The 16,165-nt window shown below is 53.6% G+C and overlaps 3 protein-coding genes across 3 annotated transcripts; 1 reads left to right on the forward strand and 2 right to left on the reverse strand.

The window, feature by feature from the left end:
- Positions 1 to 420: 420 nt before the first annotated feature.
- NCLIV_001300 (putative calmodulin) lies at positions 421 to 822 on the forward strand (the record flags this gene model as incomplete). Its single annotated transcript, XM_003879626.1, has 1 exon — positions 421 to 822. One exon carries the CDS (start codon positions 421 to 423, stop codon positions 820 to 822), a length of 402 nt encoding a protein of 133 aa, XP_003879675.1.
- A 1,928-nt stretch (positions 823 to 2,750) lies between these two features.
- Positions 2,751 to 4,978, reverse strand: NCLIV_001310 (putative tubulin-specific chaperone; the record flags this gene model as incomplete). The annotated part of the gene is made up of 4 exons (XM_003879627.1): positions 2,751 to 2,941; positions 3,475 to 3,550; positions 3,908 to 4,214; positions 4,707 to 4,978. The coding sequence occupies 4 exons, from the start codon at positions 4,976 to 4,978 to the stop codon at positions 2,751 to 2,753; spliced, it is 846 nt and encodes a 281-aa protein (XP_003879676.1).
- An 876-nt stretch (positions 4,979 to 5,854) lies between these two features.
- Positions 5,855 to 8,324, reverse strand: NCLIV_001320 (conserved hypothetical protein; the record flags this gene model as incomplete). Its single annotated transcript, XM_003879628.1, has 3 exons — positions 5,855 to 6,049; positions 6,609 to 6,875; positions 7,467 to 8,324. The coding sequence occupies 3 exons, from the start codon at positions 8,322 to 8,324 to the stop codon at positions 5,855 to 5,857; spliced, it is 1,320 nt and encodes a 439-aa protein (XP_003879677.1).
- Between the last annotated feature and the right edge of the window lie 7,841 nt (positions 8,325 to 16,165).

Genomic DNA, 16,165 nt, shown 5'->3' on the forward strand with positions numbered 1-16,165 from the left:
TCACCGAGCTTTTTACCCGTGAATCCTGCCGCCTCGCTGTTGCCTAGCCACGCGTGTTTTGCTGGCTGGCCGTACTTTCACGCCTGATCAGCGCGCTTTCGCATTGCTTCTGTTCGAGACTACTCACTGGGGACTCAAACGTTTCTTTCGCCTCTCGTGAGATTCGTCCTATTTGCGACGTCCATTGAAGAAAAAATCTGATTTGTAGTTTGGTTTCTGTTCCGTCTTTCTTCGCGACACTGAGATTGCCCCGCCCTTCTTGTACGGTTTTTTCGTCAATAGGTTGCGGGCTTGTGTGGGACTTTGGTAAATTGGTAAAAGGTCTGTGAACGCATTTCGCTTCTTCACTTTTCTCCTGTGTTTCCAGTTTTGTTGTTTCGAAGTGTTTTCTGTTCAAACTCAATCTGTCTATTCGCCAAGATGCCAGTTTCCGAACAGAACATGCGCGAGGCATTCATCGTTTTTGATCGAGACGGCGACGGCGAGCTCACACATCAAGAAGCTGCGCTGGCCATGCGATCATGTGGCGTTCCTGTGGTCGACCAGGAATTAGACCTACCAGGAAAAGTGAACTACGCCGTTTTCAAGGATTATCTGATGAAACGCATTGCAGTGTCAGATCCACTGGCAGAACTCATCAAACATTTTGAGCGCGTCGATCGCAAAAAGGACGGCACTATCCGCACTGAAGAGCTCGGGCAGGTCATGAAAGCTCTGTGCAGCTCTATGACGGAGGATGAGATCGAAAATCTCATGAGACGGGCAGATCCGAACAAATCAGGGAGTATCAAATATGCGGAGTTTGTTCATCAGTGCTTTTAACTAGTTTCGCGCCTTGCGACACGACGTCGCAGGCAAGGAATGACGAGGCACTCTCTCCTCCCCAGTTACTGCTCCTTTGTTTTCGGAGAGACGGAACTCTTCTCAAGAACCCCCTGAACGGAAATCAATTGGGCAGAAAACGCTTGTACCGTTCCTAGGGGAAAACCGTAGTGACTTAACGCCTCTGACCGAGAGACCCCGCTAGTATCTATGAGAGCAAAATTAGGATTCACGTCCCTCAGGCATGGTTGCGTTCTCTGTTTCTGAAAACCCTTTTTGCAACAAACAGATTGCGCCCGTGGACTTGTGCTTGTTCTATTTCGCGTGTCGTTCGGTTCGGCATCTGCTTTTTTCACTATTTTTCTTGGGGAAGAGAAACGTTTGCAAGGGTGTTGGCGTGATCAGACTTGTTCGTGGTGCATCCTTTGTGAACAACAAACTGTTTTTCGGTCCTCTGGAGAGGAAGGCACACTGCATTCGCATCACCCCCTCCGTGGGATACATTTTTTACCGATGTGCCGAAGCAACTAGCCAGAACGTGGCAGACCACCCACGTCCCGTGTTGAGGCACCTAAGCTTCCAATCGCGCGGAACTCTACATCTCAATTCTCAATTGCACCAGCGCGTGAATGCACACAGTGGGCGAGGCCAGGGGATCAAATGCCAAAGAAACCAATGCACCGCTCTACACTCTATGTCCTGACGGTTCTGTACAGGTGGGGAGTGTCACGGATTTAACGAGCCGGGTCGTTCCAGCGGCAGACAGAAAGCTTGTTCAGGCTTACTCCCAGCGGCTACCATGTTTATGCGTCTTTGCTTCTTGAAGCACACTGATTCAAAGGCAAAAAAAAATGAAAGCTTTAGGTCTGCCCTGATATCTAGGACACATCGATCTACCTACAGTAACACTGATACGGGTATTTCGCTAGTGTTGTAAGCTGCCTACTAACACAGTATGGTTAAACACATCCGGAGACTTGCACGCTCGTGCTATACGCGACTACACAACACTCATATAGACGACAAGGGAAGAACCAGCCCTTTACAACAGACGGCCGCTGTGACGCGATCCCATTGCTTGAGAGAACTGGAAAGCACGATAGGTGCCTGCTGCTTCGGCGTTTGTACTGGATTGCTGTGTGCAATGTGCAGAGAGGTCCGTCGCTTCACGCTTCAATTCGTGGTGTCAGGGCAACTAAGAATTGTCCAACAATAGAACCGCGACAGAAACTGATCACGCCGACCTACTCACAAAAAATGTTGCAAGCACTGATGTTTCCTGGGCCGTTTCCCGCTGGGCAAATCGCACCGTCGACACGGAAAGGCGAGCAGCCGCCCACTACTGCCACGTGAAACATCATGCAGGCTGCGGTTGCCATCCCATGTTTCTGAGTAACCTGAATTAACACGATGCACCTGGAGTTGTGTTTCTTCCAAAAACAGAATGGAGAACCAACAGTTGATTGGCCGTCACCATGCCACCAAGAACTGCCACTGATCACCTGGATTGCAAATACAGAAGGCAGATATTCTCAGTAAGTGGATAAAAAACCAGGTTCACATCCGTTCTACGTCATCAGCAAAATGGCAGCTGCGTTTGCGTGTATGTACACCCACGTCCTCGGCCATCACACACCCCCTGCCAAGCTTTTGGTCGGTGGTATCTCGAGATCTCTTCTGTCCCTTTCCCCTCCGGCTTGTTCACTACGGGTAAAAAAGGACATCGCGTGTGTCCTTTTCACACGCATATTTGCCGTCTTTTGAACCAGCCATCAAAGCACATGCGTTCTAAAAACTGTCTGCCATGCAGACAAGCGCCAGTGGATTCGTCGTAGGACTTCTCCATCAGCCAGTCGGTCTCGTCAAAAAGCGAAGCACGGGGAGTTGACAGCCTGACCGTCGCCCTACCCTCCTCTCCACGGTTCTTTCTAAATTTCGTCGAGCAAATCAAACGGGTCTATGGGCGGGAAGTCGCCCACTTCCACTTCGTCCGGCGTTGCAAACTCTCCATATTTCTCTCCATTACACTCAAAAAGAGGCTTCAGATGCGCGCCGGCAGCCTTCTTCGACGTCCCATCTCGGCCGTCTGTCGTGCCGAGGGGTTCGTCCAGAGCCACGCCTGCAGCCAGTCGCAGAACAGCACAGAGATAGAAGGAAACATGCAAAGTACAGCCGACGCAGTCCACAGCGACGCACTCCACGTGGGCGCATGCAGAGCTCCGCATCGAGTGAAAACTCGAAGGTAGCCGGAAAAACAAAATGGACAACGCCGTTCATCTTCTGCAGTTTTTTAGAGCGAGAAAGGACGAGGGAAAGGGAAGCAACGGGATGTACACAACGCAGGCTCGTGGAGCAGGGAAGGCGAAGAAGCGGATCTGAGAGTGCCGACGGAGCGACGGCCTTCTTTCCTAGAGTAGGGGGCATTCGCGGGAATACAACGCGCTCTGCCCCAGACTTGGATGCTCGGTGGAAGCGCAAAAACTTCCAGGGGAGCGAAGCAAGAGCCCGGCGCGAAAGAGCCGAAACGGACGACGGAGACGCGGAACCAGCAGAGAGCAAGACGAGCGAGGAGATACATCTCGCAGCGCAGAGGCAAGGACGAGAAGGCGAACGAAAAGATCAAAAAGAGAGACGAGGAGACAACTATCTTACCAATCCAGATTTGCCGAAGAGACTTCGACGGACGCGGTCCCACATAAGCAACCGCCCCGCGGCGGTCGCCAGAGAGCTGGGCACATCGTCGGCACAGAATGAGGAGACAAGGTCAAGCAGGGGAAAAGGCATAACGCACATTAAAACGCAAAGCATACGCAGAACGAACCAAGACACGAAACAAAAATGAACACAAAAGTGCATATATATATATATATATAAATATATGCATACCTCTTCCCCCTTGGTGTTGCAGAGGAGCTGAACGACTCAACATAGACAAAATCCGTCTCCAAAGGCATATGTCCTCCATTCACAGAAAAAGAAAACAAGGATATACAGTTCACACAAACATGCATACATATATGTTTATATAAACAGACGTATCGAGATGCGTGTATGTCTATTATTGTCTGTGTCCGTCGCCACCTACCCTGCAACGGCTGCCGATGGGGAACGTGGTTCGCGCGGTTTCCAATCGTTGCTTCCACGTTTCTTCATCTTCCTCCTCGACCTTCGCTTCCTTTTTCTTGGCAAACAAGTCGGGCTGTTCCTTTTGCAGGCGCGCGAGAAACTTTCGGGCAGTTCCTTCACGTTGGTCGTACGTTTCTTCGTCCATAACATACTTCCCCTCTAAACTTTCTTCCCTGCTTTCGCCCACGGAAGAGGGAGGAACGGCGACTCGCTCCCCACTGTCGTCGACGACGTGGAGAATGCAGCCTTCTACGCAGCCTGCTTCTCTGCAGCGGAGAAAAAAAAACAAACAGCACATGAACCGCTGTGGCTGCCGCGGATGCAGATGGGCGAGGAAAGTGTATTTTCGGTCCATTTACACAGACGTAGACATGCATATGCCCTATAGAGGGACTCCTTGGATGACCCACGGTAGACACTCCATCGCGCGTAGGGACTGAAGTCTGTCGCTGTGTCCTGTCCTACCAGAAAGAGGCAAGTCCATGGTGTACCAGGGCGTGGTTTCCTTAGCACGTGGAGATGTGTCCATATGCCTCGCCGACAGGGTTGGTTCCCTTCAGGAAAGCATCTCACCTCTTTCCATCTCCCCACCGACGCAGACGCACGCATGCACCTCCCTTTCATTTACGGCCAGAGAAAAGCGAGAGCCGCTACCTTGAAGATATGCATGCACGCGTGTGGAGAATTCGGCGTAGCTCGCTGCATGCACTTTGGTATGCTGGAAGAGAGACACCACACGAGAGAACAACCTCCTGTACCTGAGCGTTTGCGCGGGGTCGAGGAGAGGCCTTCCCGGGTCCTCCGGCGTGAATTTGAGGAAAACCTGGATATTGCTCGGGCTGCTTCCCGTGTGTCTGTACAGCTTGTCTTTGACGGAGGCCAAGGGCGCATCCAGCGTAAACACAATTTCCATCCACCTACGCCCAGGATGGAGGTTGTGTGTGACGTCGAGGCGCGCGTAAGCTGCGCTCTCCCGTGGACAGAGAAGCAGGCGAGCCTGTGCGTCACTGTCCAAAGCCGCGTCCACCATTTTGCTTCTTTTGATGAGCGGAGAGGCGACGAAGGAGAGGAAGGTCGGGAAGCAGACGAGACCCACGAGACGAGGGGCCGGACGGGGAGGGGGGGGAAGAGCCGGGAGCGACAAGGGGACTCGGCAGAGACCGCCAAGGGACGAGAAACAGATGACACGACCGTTTTCTCACGAGACACACTCGATTGCAAAACCCCTTCACCGCTATACCATCAGTGCATGCGAATCTTTGTACAGGGGTACGCATGCGCGGGTGGTTGCCTACAGTGGGACGGGTAGGGCTGTATGAGATTGCAGGGAGACAAACACGCGGGAACCTCGAAACTTCCTCGGGCTACCAGAAATTTTAAAAAAGAAGGTACGAAAGAACAAACCGGAAATGACGGCTAGCGAAACGTCGCCCGACGCTCTGCTGGCCACGCACTCAAAGACAGCAAACGAACGTCTCGCAGCAAAAGGCAGCACAGCTTATACAGCGAAAGGCATGCAGATGTTCACATGAAAAAGATCATCCGCGCGCAAAAGGCCGGATAAATAGGGAAATGGGTAATCATGTATGCAGATAGATCTACACAGAGTATAGACCTACTCTATACATACTACATGCGTATATGCATTTGTATGTTCTATATGCGTAAGCCTCATGGATGTGCAGCGGCTTTCCCAAGAACCCGCGCCCGATCTGCGGTCCGGGGTCTCTACGCGTCTAGACCTTCTTTTCGAGTTCTGTCTCTTGTCTCGATCTTGCGCATCGGTTCCGCGGTCGCTCCATGGAAATCTCCTCACGGACCTTTTCCTTTCGACGCTTCTCCTGAGAGTTCCTGTTCACCTCCGGTTCCTCCGCAGCTGTTTCGCCTTCGTAACTGGTGCACACCGTTAGGCGCTGGGCTTGTCCATCTCTGCCTTGAGTTTGGCGCTGATGAGATTCGTCTGAAAACGCTCAAAAGTTTGTGGGCGAATGCCCGCCAGCAGCTGCTCAAAACTCTCAAACGGCGACGAGACAGCCGCCAGCTCCAACTCGGGCTCGTTCGCGGGGATCGCACCTGACACGACTTGTTCAGGATTCAGAATCTGCCCGCAAAAAAGAGCCAAAGATCGCAAAACGAAAGACGCAACAAATTCAACGAATGTGGAACTCTGAAGCGCTTTGTGGAGGTCCTTTCACACCGCCGCAGATGGGTATAAACACACCCACCTACATAAATACATAAATAGGATATGTGTGTGTATATACGGATGTGTGCAGGATCGGTGACACTTCTTTGGGAGTTCCCAGTCCTACTGCCGAGCGTTCGCGTTCTCGCCTGTTCGCTCACACGGTTGATGGAGCCCTCAAAAGCGTGGAAGGTCCACGAAGATATGAGGCGAAAAGCGAAGTGGCGACGTCTTCGAATATACACACGTGCACACATTCAGATGTGCACACATGCATATATATATATATATATATATATATATATATATATAGCAGTTTGTACATATGCGTAGAATGGAGAGGTCACGGGGACACGGAGCAGCTGTGTGGGAGATCCCGATGTCGGGCACCTTTTTTCGATCGCGAATCCCTTCGAGGTTTTTCAGTTTTTCGCAGACGCGTGCGCCGCATTGCCTGCTGGGTGCAGAGACTCACAGTGAACCCCCTGGAGTCGACTTGGACGTAGATGGTGTCGGTTTCCTGGAGGAACCGAAGGGAAAAGGCGAGGCTGCCGACAGCCTCGACGAGAGATCCGGCTTTAGCCTCAGCGCGCGGCTGGATTCCCGCTGGAGGTCCGTCGGGCAACTCCTCGATCCGGCACAGGCTCGCGTACTCGCGTTGAAGAGACGCCAAGTCGCCCTTGAGCGTCCGCTCAAAGTGTGGATCCCCTGGGGACGCAGAGGCACCCCACAGCGACGGCGACTGCTCCATTGAACGCACCGCGTGGAACACTGTCTCCTCACACTCCGCAGGCGGCACGGCTTCGAAGGGGGGTCGCAGCGCCGTGTACGGTTGGGCCGTCGATTCGGAAAGGGAACAGAGGGAGAGCGAAACGAGAGAGACAGCGAAGGGAACAGAGAGGCAGCAACAAGGCAGGCTCGCCGACACGGGCGACCAAGACAACCGGCGATAGGGGGTATCCGTTTTTCGCCGGGAACCAGGACAGATTTGAGGAATTGAAGATACAGAACGTGCACCACGGTGTGGTAATCTCCGAGAGCGGATCCCCCAGTCCGGCGTTTGTGGCTGACGGCTCGCCCTCCTCGCAACCCGAACCCGTTCCAAAAGAGATTGAAGAACTCCGCTGATGGTTTCCGTCTCTGTTCAAGGTGCTACACTCCGCTCGCGCTTCGTCGCTCTCCCAGGTCGCCTGCTCACCAGGTGTCGTGTGCGTGCTGCCTTTCGCCGCTTCACGTGTGTGCGATGTCTGTTCCCGCGTCGGAACGAAACGCTCAGATCCGTCTCCCCGGCGCTACGGTCTCACGCCGCCGGAGCTGCGATCCCCGTCTCGACCTCCCGAGCCTCCGCCGCAGCTTCGGCCTGCCTTGCGGCTGCCGCGGCTGTCTCCGCAGCGTCGGTCGCTGCGGCGGCGGCTTGGCGCGCGTCTTCCTCGGCGGCTCGCGCCTTGGCGTAGTCGAGCGCCGCGGCGTCGGCGGCTGCACTGGCCGCGTCGAGGTCCTCTCCAGAGCCTTCGCCTTCCGCTGCGACGCGCTCCGCGACTTGCGCTGCCGCGCTCGCGGCTTCTCTCGCTGCGATCGCTGCGGCCTCCGCGGCAGTGGCGGCGGCGGTTGCCGCTTCAGTCGCGAGTTGCGCGCTGCGCGAGGCTGCAGCCGCAATCGCCCGCGCCTGGCCGACGGCCGTGGACAGCGCTCGAGAGGCGACGGCGACCAGTCCCTCTGCGGCCTCTGCCGCGGTCGCCTCTGCAGCTGCGGCTGCGCGGGACGCTGTGGCGGCGGCCTCCGCTGCGATCGCTGCTCCGTGGGCTGCCGCCTCCGCGGCCTTGGTGGCGAGGTGCGCCTGGCGGGCAGTCTTCTCCGCCGCAGCTGTCGCGACACACGAGGCGGTCGCGCCGGCCGACCGCGCAGGGACACTCGGAGACGAGGCAGGCGCCGGGGCACCCGCGAGAGCCGGGGCGCTGTGGGGGTGAGACACTGCGGCGGGCGGGCTGCAGAGGGGCCCGCACGGGAAGGCGCGACTCGGCGGCGCGCGCGCAGGCAAGGAAACGAGGGAGCGGAGCGGCGGCGAAGACTTTGCGGCGGGGAAGGAAGACACCGACGACGAGAGGGTTCGGGAGGGCGGGGGGAGCCAAGAGAGAACGGGCGCAGACGATGAAGCCGGAGGGCGCCGCGGCGGTGGACAAATGAATGGCATGAAGGGCAACGGGAAAGAGACACACCGGAGAACGAGGCAGGTCGGCAACGGAAACGGAGAGGCGCACGAGGTTTGTGCGAGCAACTCAGCGAAGCTGAGAGAACATGTCGAGCCGGAAAAGAAGCGAAACGCTTCTGGAAACGCCCGACCGGCTTCCGCCACTGCGAGCGCCCCCTGAGAGCCGGCCGAAATGTTGGGTGTTCCGGTCCGCTAGGATCGCAGACACCGACCTGCGCAACAGTCAAGAAAAAGATGGCGCGAAAAAAACAAGACCGGAAAGATTTAGATATCCGGGGAAAAGGAACGTAGACACCACACAGAGGGCACAACAGAATCAAGCGGTTGGCGTGGAGAGGCTGACTGGCCAAGCGGGAGGGCCGTGGTAAGGCGGGAAACGCGCTCAAAACCCACTAAAACCCAGTGACGTTCGAACGAAAAGCGATCGGAAAGGGGAGCGGAAACACCCCCGACACTTTGCAGAGCGGGCAGCACACCCGAGCTGGTCTCATATAGTTCTTCGCTGTCCCTCTATCTCCTATTTTTCATTCTTCTCGGCTTCAAGGCTGCTCCTTGTTCGCCGCGGGTGTGAAGAGAAAGGAACGCGCAGTGGAAGGGAAGAAGCGAAAGAAAGGACCTAAACGGTGTTTTGGGAAGAAAATCCACAGGAGAGGGATGGCAACGACAGTGACTAACGAAAGAGAGAAAACCCTCGGCCCAACACACACTAATGTGTCTCTGTGCTTGGAGCAAAAAGTGGCGGACACCTTTTTCTCTCGTTCTGTTTTGGCCTCGGGAGGCCATGCCCCGCTCGCTGAAGAACCACAATCCGCCCTTCTGTTGCCTGAACAGTTGCGAAAATAAGGGAGAAGAGCTAAGTTTTTACGGAAGGCTGTGACACAAAGAACCACGGAACAGAAAGGGAGAGACTGAAGGGCGTTTGCAGCTAAGGGCTTTTCGTTTGTCCGGAGGGAAAATCCCAGAGGCAAGGCGCTGTTTACCTTACATCCGCGCCGTGGCACGTTTTTCAGAACAGAGAGGTAACCGCTATCACCGACCAGCCCGCGTGACGACGATATGCAATGCCTGTGTGCGCAGGCGGACCGCTCCGTGTGTCTTCGTAGGGTGGTTTCGCCTTCTTTTCCCGGTACACCTCGCAGTTGAATAGAAAAGACCGGGGTCGCCTTATATCCGGCGCATCTCCTGGTCGACACGATCGACAGCGTAGATGATAGCAGAGTTGTTGACCGGAAATTGCTGTAGCGTTCTGCTTGGCCGTCGTTCGGTTCCCCCTCATACTTTCGTTTCCTGTTTCTTGGTGTCGGGTGTTTTCTCTTTTTCCTGCCTCTCCACTACGCCTGTGTCGTTCTGTGCCTGTTGCTCGGCCTGCCAGTGACGATGACGAGTGTCAGAGTTGCATGCAGCCGAGTTCTGTGCTTTTCGTCCGACGCCACAACTTTGCTTTGGCATATGGGGGATTAACAGACAGACACACGAACAGTGGCAGATTTGCGTTGCTCCGTTGTCGGATTGTAGATATTCGGAGGAGAAAAGCATTCAATGACACCTACAGCGGAGGGAATCGGTGTGTAGCTTGGAGCGCAGGTTGTCAGCCACGAACGCTTTCGACGTGAGAGCAACTGGAGGCAAAAAGACGTTTTGCATATTTTTTCTTTCTTGGGTTTCGTATAGTTTGCTTTTCGTCGTGTCTCTCCAAAAGGACTGTGTGGCGTGACAGGATGGGTGTTGTGGTTGGCCCGTCCTCATTGCCATGCCATGTTCCGCCGTGACCGCTGCCACCAGGAGATACCCTTGTCAAGCACGAGTCCGTATCATACGTTTACAGGAGGAGCGTTTGGGTGTTCCATTGATTTTAGTTAGCCCTACTGTGGCGTTAGGTGGAAGGACATCCCCCGGAGTCTCGAGTCCAATTCCACGCGATTTTGTTCCTCGAACCGTCACTGCATGTGTGTCTTGTAGGAACTCGTTGACTCCTCGATCCGTGGCGGAACGTTATTAATGTAAGAGGGAAAGTGCGTGGCGAAGTGGTTGCTGCATTCAGGCACTGAAAGAATAATTTGGTGGGTTCGTCTGGCAAGTGGGGTGGTGTGCTGTCTGTTGTCACTTCCGAGCTCTGTACATGCAGAGCCCCTCCGTCTCCCGACATCGCAAAGAATCGAAAAAGAAAAGGGGAAATGGAACGCTGCACAGGTTGTGAAACGGATGCGTTTATATCTGCGCATTTTGAGGAGCAGAAACGCAGTGAGAGCTCTCCTTCGGATCAGGCTGCTTTCGTCACATATTGCCTCGCCCCGTTGCGACCGGACATCTACGTCACTATTGGGCTTTGTGTCGGTGTCACAAACAGTAAAGAAGTGTTTGAGGAGACAATACGGAAGTCTCATGAACAAACGGACGGGACCGCGAGCGACGCCGCCAGCTCAGCACGAACTTCACACGGCTGTCCAGAACAGGGAGAACCACGGGCAAGAAATGGGTTCACTTCTTCTGAACTGGGTAGCGATTCGACAAGGTCGTCGCCTGCCAATGCGGCCAGGTCACCACAACGTTCCTTTTCTTGTTGGCTGTGCATGAACCCCGGGTCATTAGTTAGCTTGGACCAGGTTCTTCTAGGCGTGTTACGTGCTGTTGAGCATTTCGAGGAAGGGAGCATGAAGACGAATGACTTGAAGAAAGAGATTTTGTACTGTGCATCACCAAGCCGGAACATTGCACAGGCGCTGCAGCATCTAGGCTCGCAGCCTGACATGCGGCAGCTGCTGCTTGTTATGGTTCAAATGAGTGCAGAGCAGCAAAGAAGTGTCTGCTCGCGAATCAGAGGGACGTGGCGTGAACTCAGCTGTCTGTCGGAATTGCGTGATAGAAATAGAATTAGGAGTTTCATACACTGTACCAACGATGAGGAAACGTTGCCAGGCGGACTCGAGGCTGCCGTGATGGGCAGGATTGCGTGCAAATATATTTGAAAACGTATGACATAAAACGAACACCGCAGCGCGACTCAGAAACCGCCGGCCGTGGCTTGTCGCCGATTGTCTTTGAGGACCTGCAATATCACATCCATTTTTAACACAGAAGCAGACTCATCGTTCTTTTTCGCAGTGTAATCTGGCAGCTTGTCTAATATCGAGTAGTCATGCGCATGCAGCTGCCGCTCTGCCTGCGAGCAAACGTAGTCGCTGATTGTTCTTGAGGTATTCTTTTTTCGCTGGACACGTGTAATGGATTCTTCGTGTAGTTGACACCTACTGCAGACGCGGAATCATAAAAATAGTGAAACGTCTGGATCCTTGGCGTCCCTCAGGAGGGGTTCCCCATACATCTCGTCGCCTTCATGTAGCCACTATATGCACACTTTCGATTTTGTGTGTTTAAGTGTCTCACAGTTGCCTAACCTGGAATTAATCCTGAACATGACACCAACGCTATTTGCTCCGTTAATCCCGACCCACGGCTTTTGTAGGCCGTGCTAGGGGAAGGCTCCGGTCGAAGAAGGCAGCTATTTTGCTGCCCCGTTGTCGTGTGTATATGCACAAGAGGCGTGGTGACGGGTTTCCTTTCTCCGGAAAGCTGTAGCGTATTGGTGAATACAGACAACGCGGGGAGTTTCTGTTACCGTCTCGTGTACCGTCGTCGGTGAACCGCCAGGGAATTCCGATCAACAGGCTCGTGCACACATAGGTAATTTGGCAGAAATATTGTCCGGAAATTACCCTGGTGTTTCCGTAGAACTTCGTGAAAACAAGGGCTGTCCCCCACCCCGGACACCTAGCCATCGCCGACAGAGGCCCGACGCTGATTCCCTGCCCTCTCTCGCGTAAACGCGAGGTATATCAGCCTGAAAGTTTTCAGATACGATGAAGATGTTAGCATGCACCTCAAATCGTTTTACATTCGTATGTTCTAAAGTGTGGTTCAATGGCTCTGCGTAGCTCTCCAACAAAATTTGTGCGCGGAAAACCTGTTTCGAAAAACATCACGCGGTACAGTTGGTTAGATAGGTCTACTGTTGTGGGCTTCAGTGAGGTTCAAAGCAAAATAAACGCCATATGGTCAAGTGTTCCTGTCAGCACGCAGCACAGTGGTGCAACGTTATGCAACGTTAAAGTCGTACAGATCATTAGACTGTTCAAAGACCGTCCCTTTGAGTGATGCACAGCTTGTGGCCGCCATGTTCACCCTATTTTCTGCTACACCCATGGTGGAATGCAAAAGCAAAAGGAAGAAAGCGGTAAAAGAACAAACACAGTACTCCTTTCCATGACATGTGTAGCCACTGCCGACAGCGTTTTCCCGATGGATCATGCCAAGACAATGTGGGGCGGGGCGGGATCACGACAAACTAACTGCAGCGAATGCGGTCCCCTGGTTGTTGCTTTGACTTTACTAATGAAGAAGAGACCTTTGTTCATCTGATCCTCCCTTCACTTAGCTGCAAGTCCGGTCTTCACTTTGTAAAGAGCCACGATAAAAAGAAAAGGCCGGTGGCTCTCATCTTAGGCCCCCCTGACGGCCTGCAAAGACGCGTCTAGTCACAATCTGGTTCCCAATTCATTACTTTGTAAAGTCGTGTTCGTTTGGCCGTGGTACGGAAGCATCGAAGCACCAATCTCTGGCTACAACAGAAGAACCGCTTTTGGACCGGCTGCGGTGGAATTCGTGGGGGGCAGATCCACGCACAAGGATATCCCTTCTTTTCGTGTTGATGCATTACGAGTTTTTTGAAAAATGCTTTAGTAGGGGCGAAGAGGCTCGAAAGAACATTGGGTGCTCACGGCAAGTCGCTTTCGTTCGAGCACACGTTTCAGCAAAAACCTGGACAGAGTCGGCTTGGCCAGACCGCGCTCCTTTGACTTGCACACGAGACACAAAACCATGTATGGTTCCTGGGTACAGTAATGTAATTGGCCAAACTAACAATCCTGAATACAAAAACAAACCCATAGGTAAATCTGCATATATTCTCTGTCTGAAGGTGAACCACTTGGAGAAACTGGGGCATGCTGAACTAGTGTGCCGTTCTGTCCTGCTACCGTCAACTCCAGTATCAATATACTGCCGATTCTGGCCACGTGTACCGGGATAATCCAGGTGAACGCTCCAATGTGCTCGGTGGATTCTTTCGGCAAATTGGCGAAGTTGTTGAGAAGTCGAGAGGGAGACGCCGATCAGAAATTGCTGTGAGAAAAAGTGCAGATGTTTCCACATTATCTCCCTGGGGCAAGGGACATTGGGATGTGCAACGAATTTTACGGCCTTCTGCGCCTTCTGAAATCAACCCCGACCTCTGCGTGAGACTATCGGATTCGTGGGAGATACCGGAGTTCGACGGCTCCTCGAAGAGTCAAATGCAGGAGAAAAGGTGCTGGAAGTGTTGAAGACATTAATTATTGAGGCGTAGAAAACCTCTGACATGCAGACTACCTGGATTCTTCGTACCCGTATATCTTACTTGAAGTGCAAAGTGGCTTGGCATCAGTATCCTCCTGGCAACCCGAGAAGAATTAATAAAGTTCAGTAATTGATTATGGAAGCTCAGGTCGTTTCCAGGGTCTATCTGATGGTTTCGAACCTGCTCTGTTCGCAGAGAGAACGGGAGAATAATGAGGACGCAAGCTAGCGTGGTGCCATCAAGAAGGATCCTCAACAAATATATCTGTTCCCTGGTCTGTTTAATCTAGCGAAGAGACGCCACCCTGACTAGAAACAACCAGTGCGGTTCTATGTTCATTTGGAGGAGTTCCCCAACAGATCAACGGACTCTAAGAAACGAATGAAGGTGTATAGTTCTTGATTGACGCTCGTGGTACGCCTGCCTTACGCAACGTGAAAAAGGCAAAAGGGAGCGCAGGGAATGCGAGACAAGAACAAATCAGCGAGTCGAAGTGCTTGGAATTCACGCACGTGGTCACAGCAAGAAAACAAGGAATCTCATCATGACTGAAAACATTTCCATGTCTCTCTCCCGCCGAAGGAGAACGGCGGTTTTGCACCAGCCCCACCGAAATAACCGGCCTGCTTCTCTTTTCCGCCTGCTGGCATTGAGTTCTTTGGGAACATGCGTGGTGGGAACTGGAAATTTCAAATTATTTCCACTTCCTATTTTAGCGACTGGTTCTCCTGCTGTCGAAAAAGGGAACAAAATTGAAGGCTCTTCTCGGTATGCATCCTTCGACGCAGCAGGCTCAGCAACTCGTTCTCCCGCTCAGTTCCCGCCCATACGCCGCCTACAGCAGACACACCATGAGTCGGTTGGGTTCGGGAATGAACAAGAAAAAGTGGAGGAAGAAAGGGACGAGACGTATGGTCCTCTGCAAGGTGAGGAAGACGGCACGTCAGTCGATCGTTCGTACGGTGGCGACGCCGATTCGAATGAAGAGCCATTTCCGCGAGAGGAGTGGGATGAAGAGCATGCGGAGCTTCAGACAGCCTTCGCAATGGCAGACGTATTTGGAAGGCTGCAAGGGAACCAAGAAGAGCAGCACTTGCAGGGAAAAGAGCAGGATCTCTACGAGGTGGAGGGCCTACAACAACAGACGAACGGAGGCGCCGTATCAGATTTACAGGAGCACAAATCAAATGCACCCCAGCGCCAGTCACTTCATTTTCTTGCCTATCCCTCAACGGGAGGGAGACGCCGCCTTCACGTCGATGGATCCCCTCGTACGTGGGTGGACATACGTCCGTGGACACCGACGAATAATCGCACTCCACAGAGAGGTGGCGTCGTCACAAAAAACAGAACAATGAGGATGGCTGTATCTTCTAAGAAAGATCAGAGCAAGACGTTCGATACTCTTCCAGATTTCCCTGTTTCACCAGAAACTGTTTCTACTGTATCTCCCGTGGACGCGAGGAGGCTCGAGTACTTGAAGGCCTTCGTTGAAGGTGGCAGGCCCTCTGATGGAGCTGGAAGAGGCTCATCCTCGCAACAACAGCACGTTCATGTCTCTTCGAGAGCAGAATCTCCTCAGGTGTTAGCCGCGAGTAGTTCGCGGGGTTCCCTTCCCGAAGAGGATTGGACAGAAAGCTTCAAACAACAACTCTCTCCAGATGAGGCCCACTGGCCAACGCGGGCGAAAAAAGCCGCACGGCGAGCTTCAAGAGGTTGCTCCTTCGATTCTCAAGGGAGTGAAGCGTGCCCGCTTCCTCACTTTGTACCCCCCGGCGTTACGCCATCCGATCTGAGAGAACAACTGGCCATGATCGACAGCTACCTAGAAGACCAACACTGGTCGGAGGCGTACCTCACGAGTCATGGCGACGCAGATACAGATCCGGGCACTTTGTCTGAGCCGACAGATGAACATTTCGATGAAACTCCCGACAGGCACGCGGTTGGGAGTACCGCCAGTCACTCGTCTTTCTTCGTCACTCCTCGAGTGGCAAGCAGCCGCGACACCCCTGCTCGATCTGGCAACGTCGAGACCTGTCTCCGGTGTCAGAAAGTCGTTGTCTGCTACATGCTGTACCCTGGAATTCACACGCTCCAGTCGTGCACGCTGCTGTTCTTCCCAGATGCAGTAAACGATCCATATTCCGTTTTCAACAACGAATGCAATCTCTGCCTCTTCTCTCAACCCAGAAATGCACGCCGCATGGTCTCCGCAGCTGCCTCCGCTGCCGCCACAGCAGGGGCTGCGGCTGCTGCTGGGGCAGCTAGGCATGTGATTGCTGCGGCGGCTGTCGCAGCCGCGAATGCGGCGACGGTGGCAGCTCTGGACGCCAGTGGGGGGGAGGGCTCCACTGCCTTGAAAAGTGGAACAGAAAGGTTACTAGACGACGACGGGGGAAGCGGCGCAACGCCCCGGAGACGACTACAG

The sequence above is a fragment of the Neospora caninum genome, chromosome Ia (genome assembly GCF_000208865.1).
Source record: "Neospora caninum Liverpool complete genome, chromosome Ia".
In the NCBI taxonomy this organism is placed as follows: domain Eukaryota; phylum Apicomplexa; class Conoidasida; order Eucoccidiorida; family Sarcocystidae; genus Neospora; species Neospora caninum.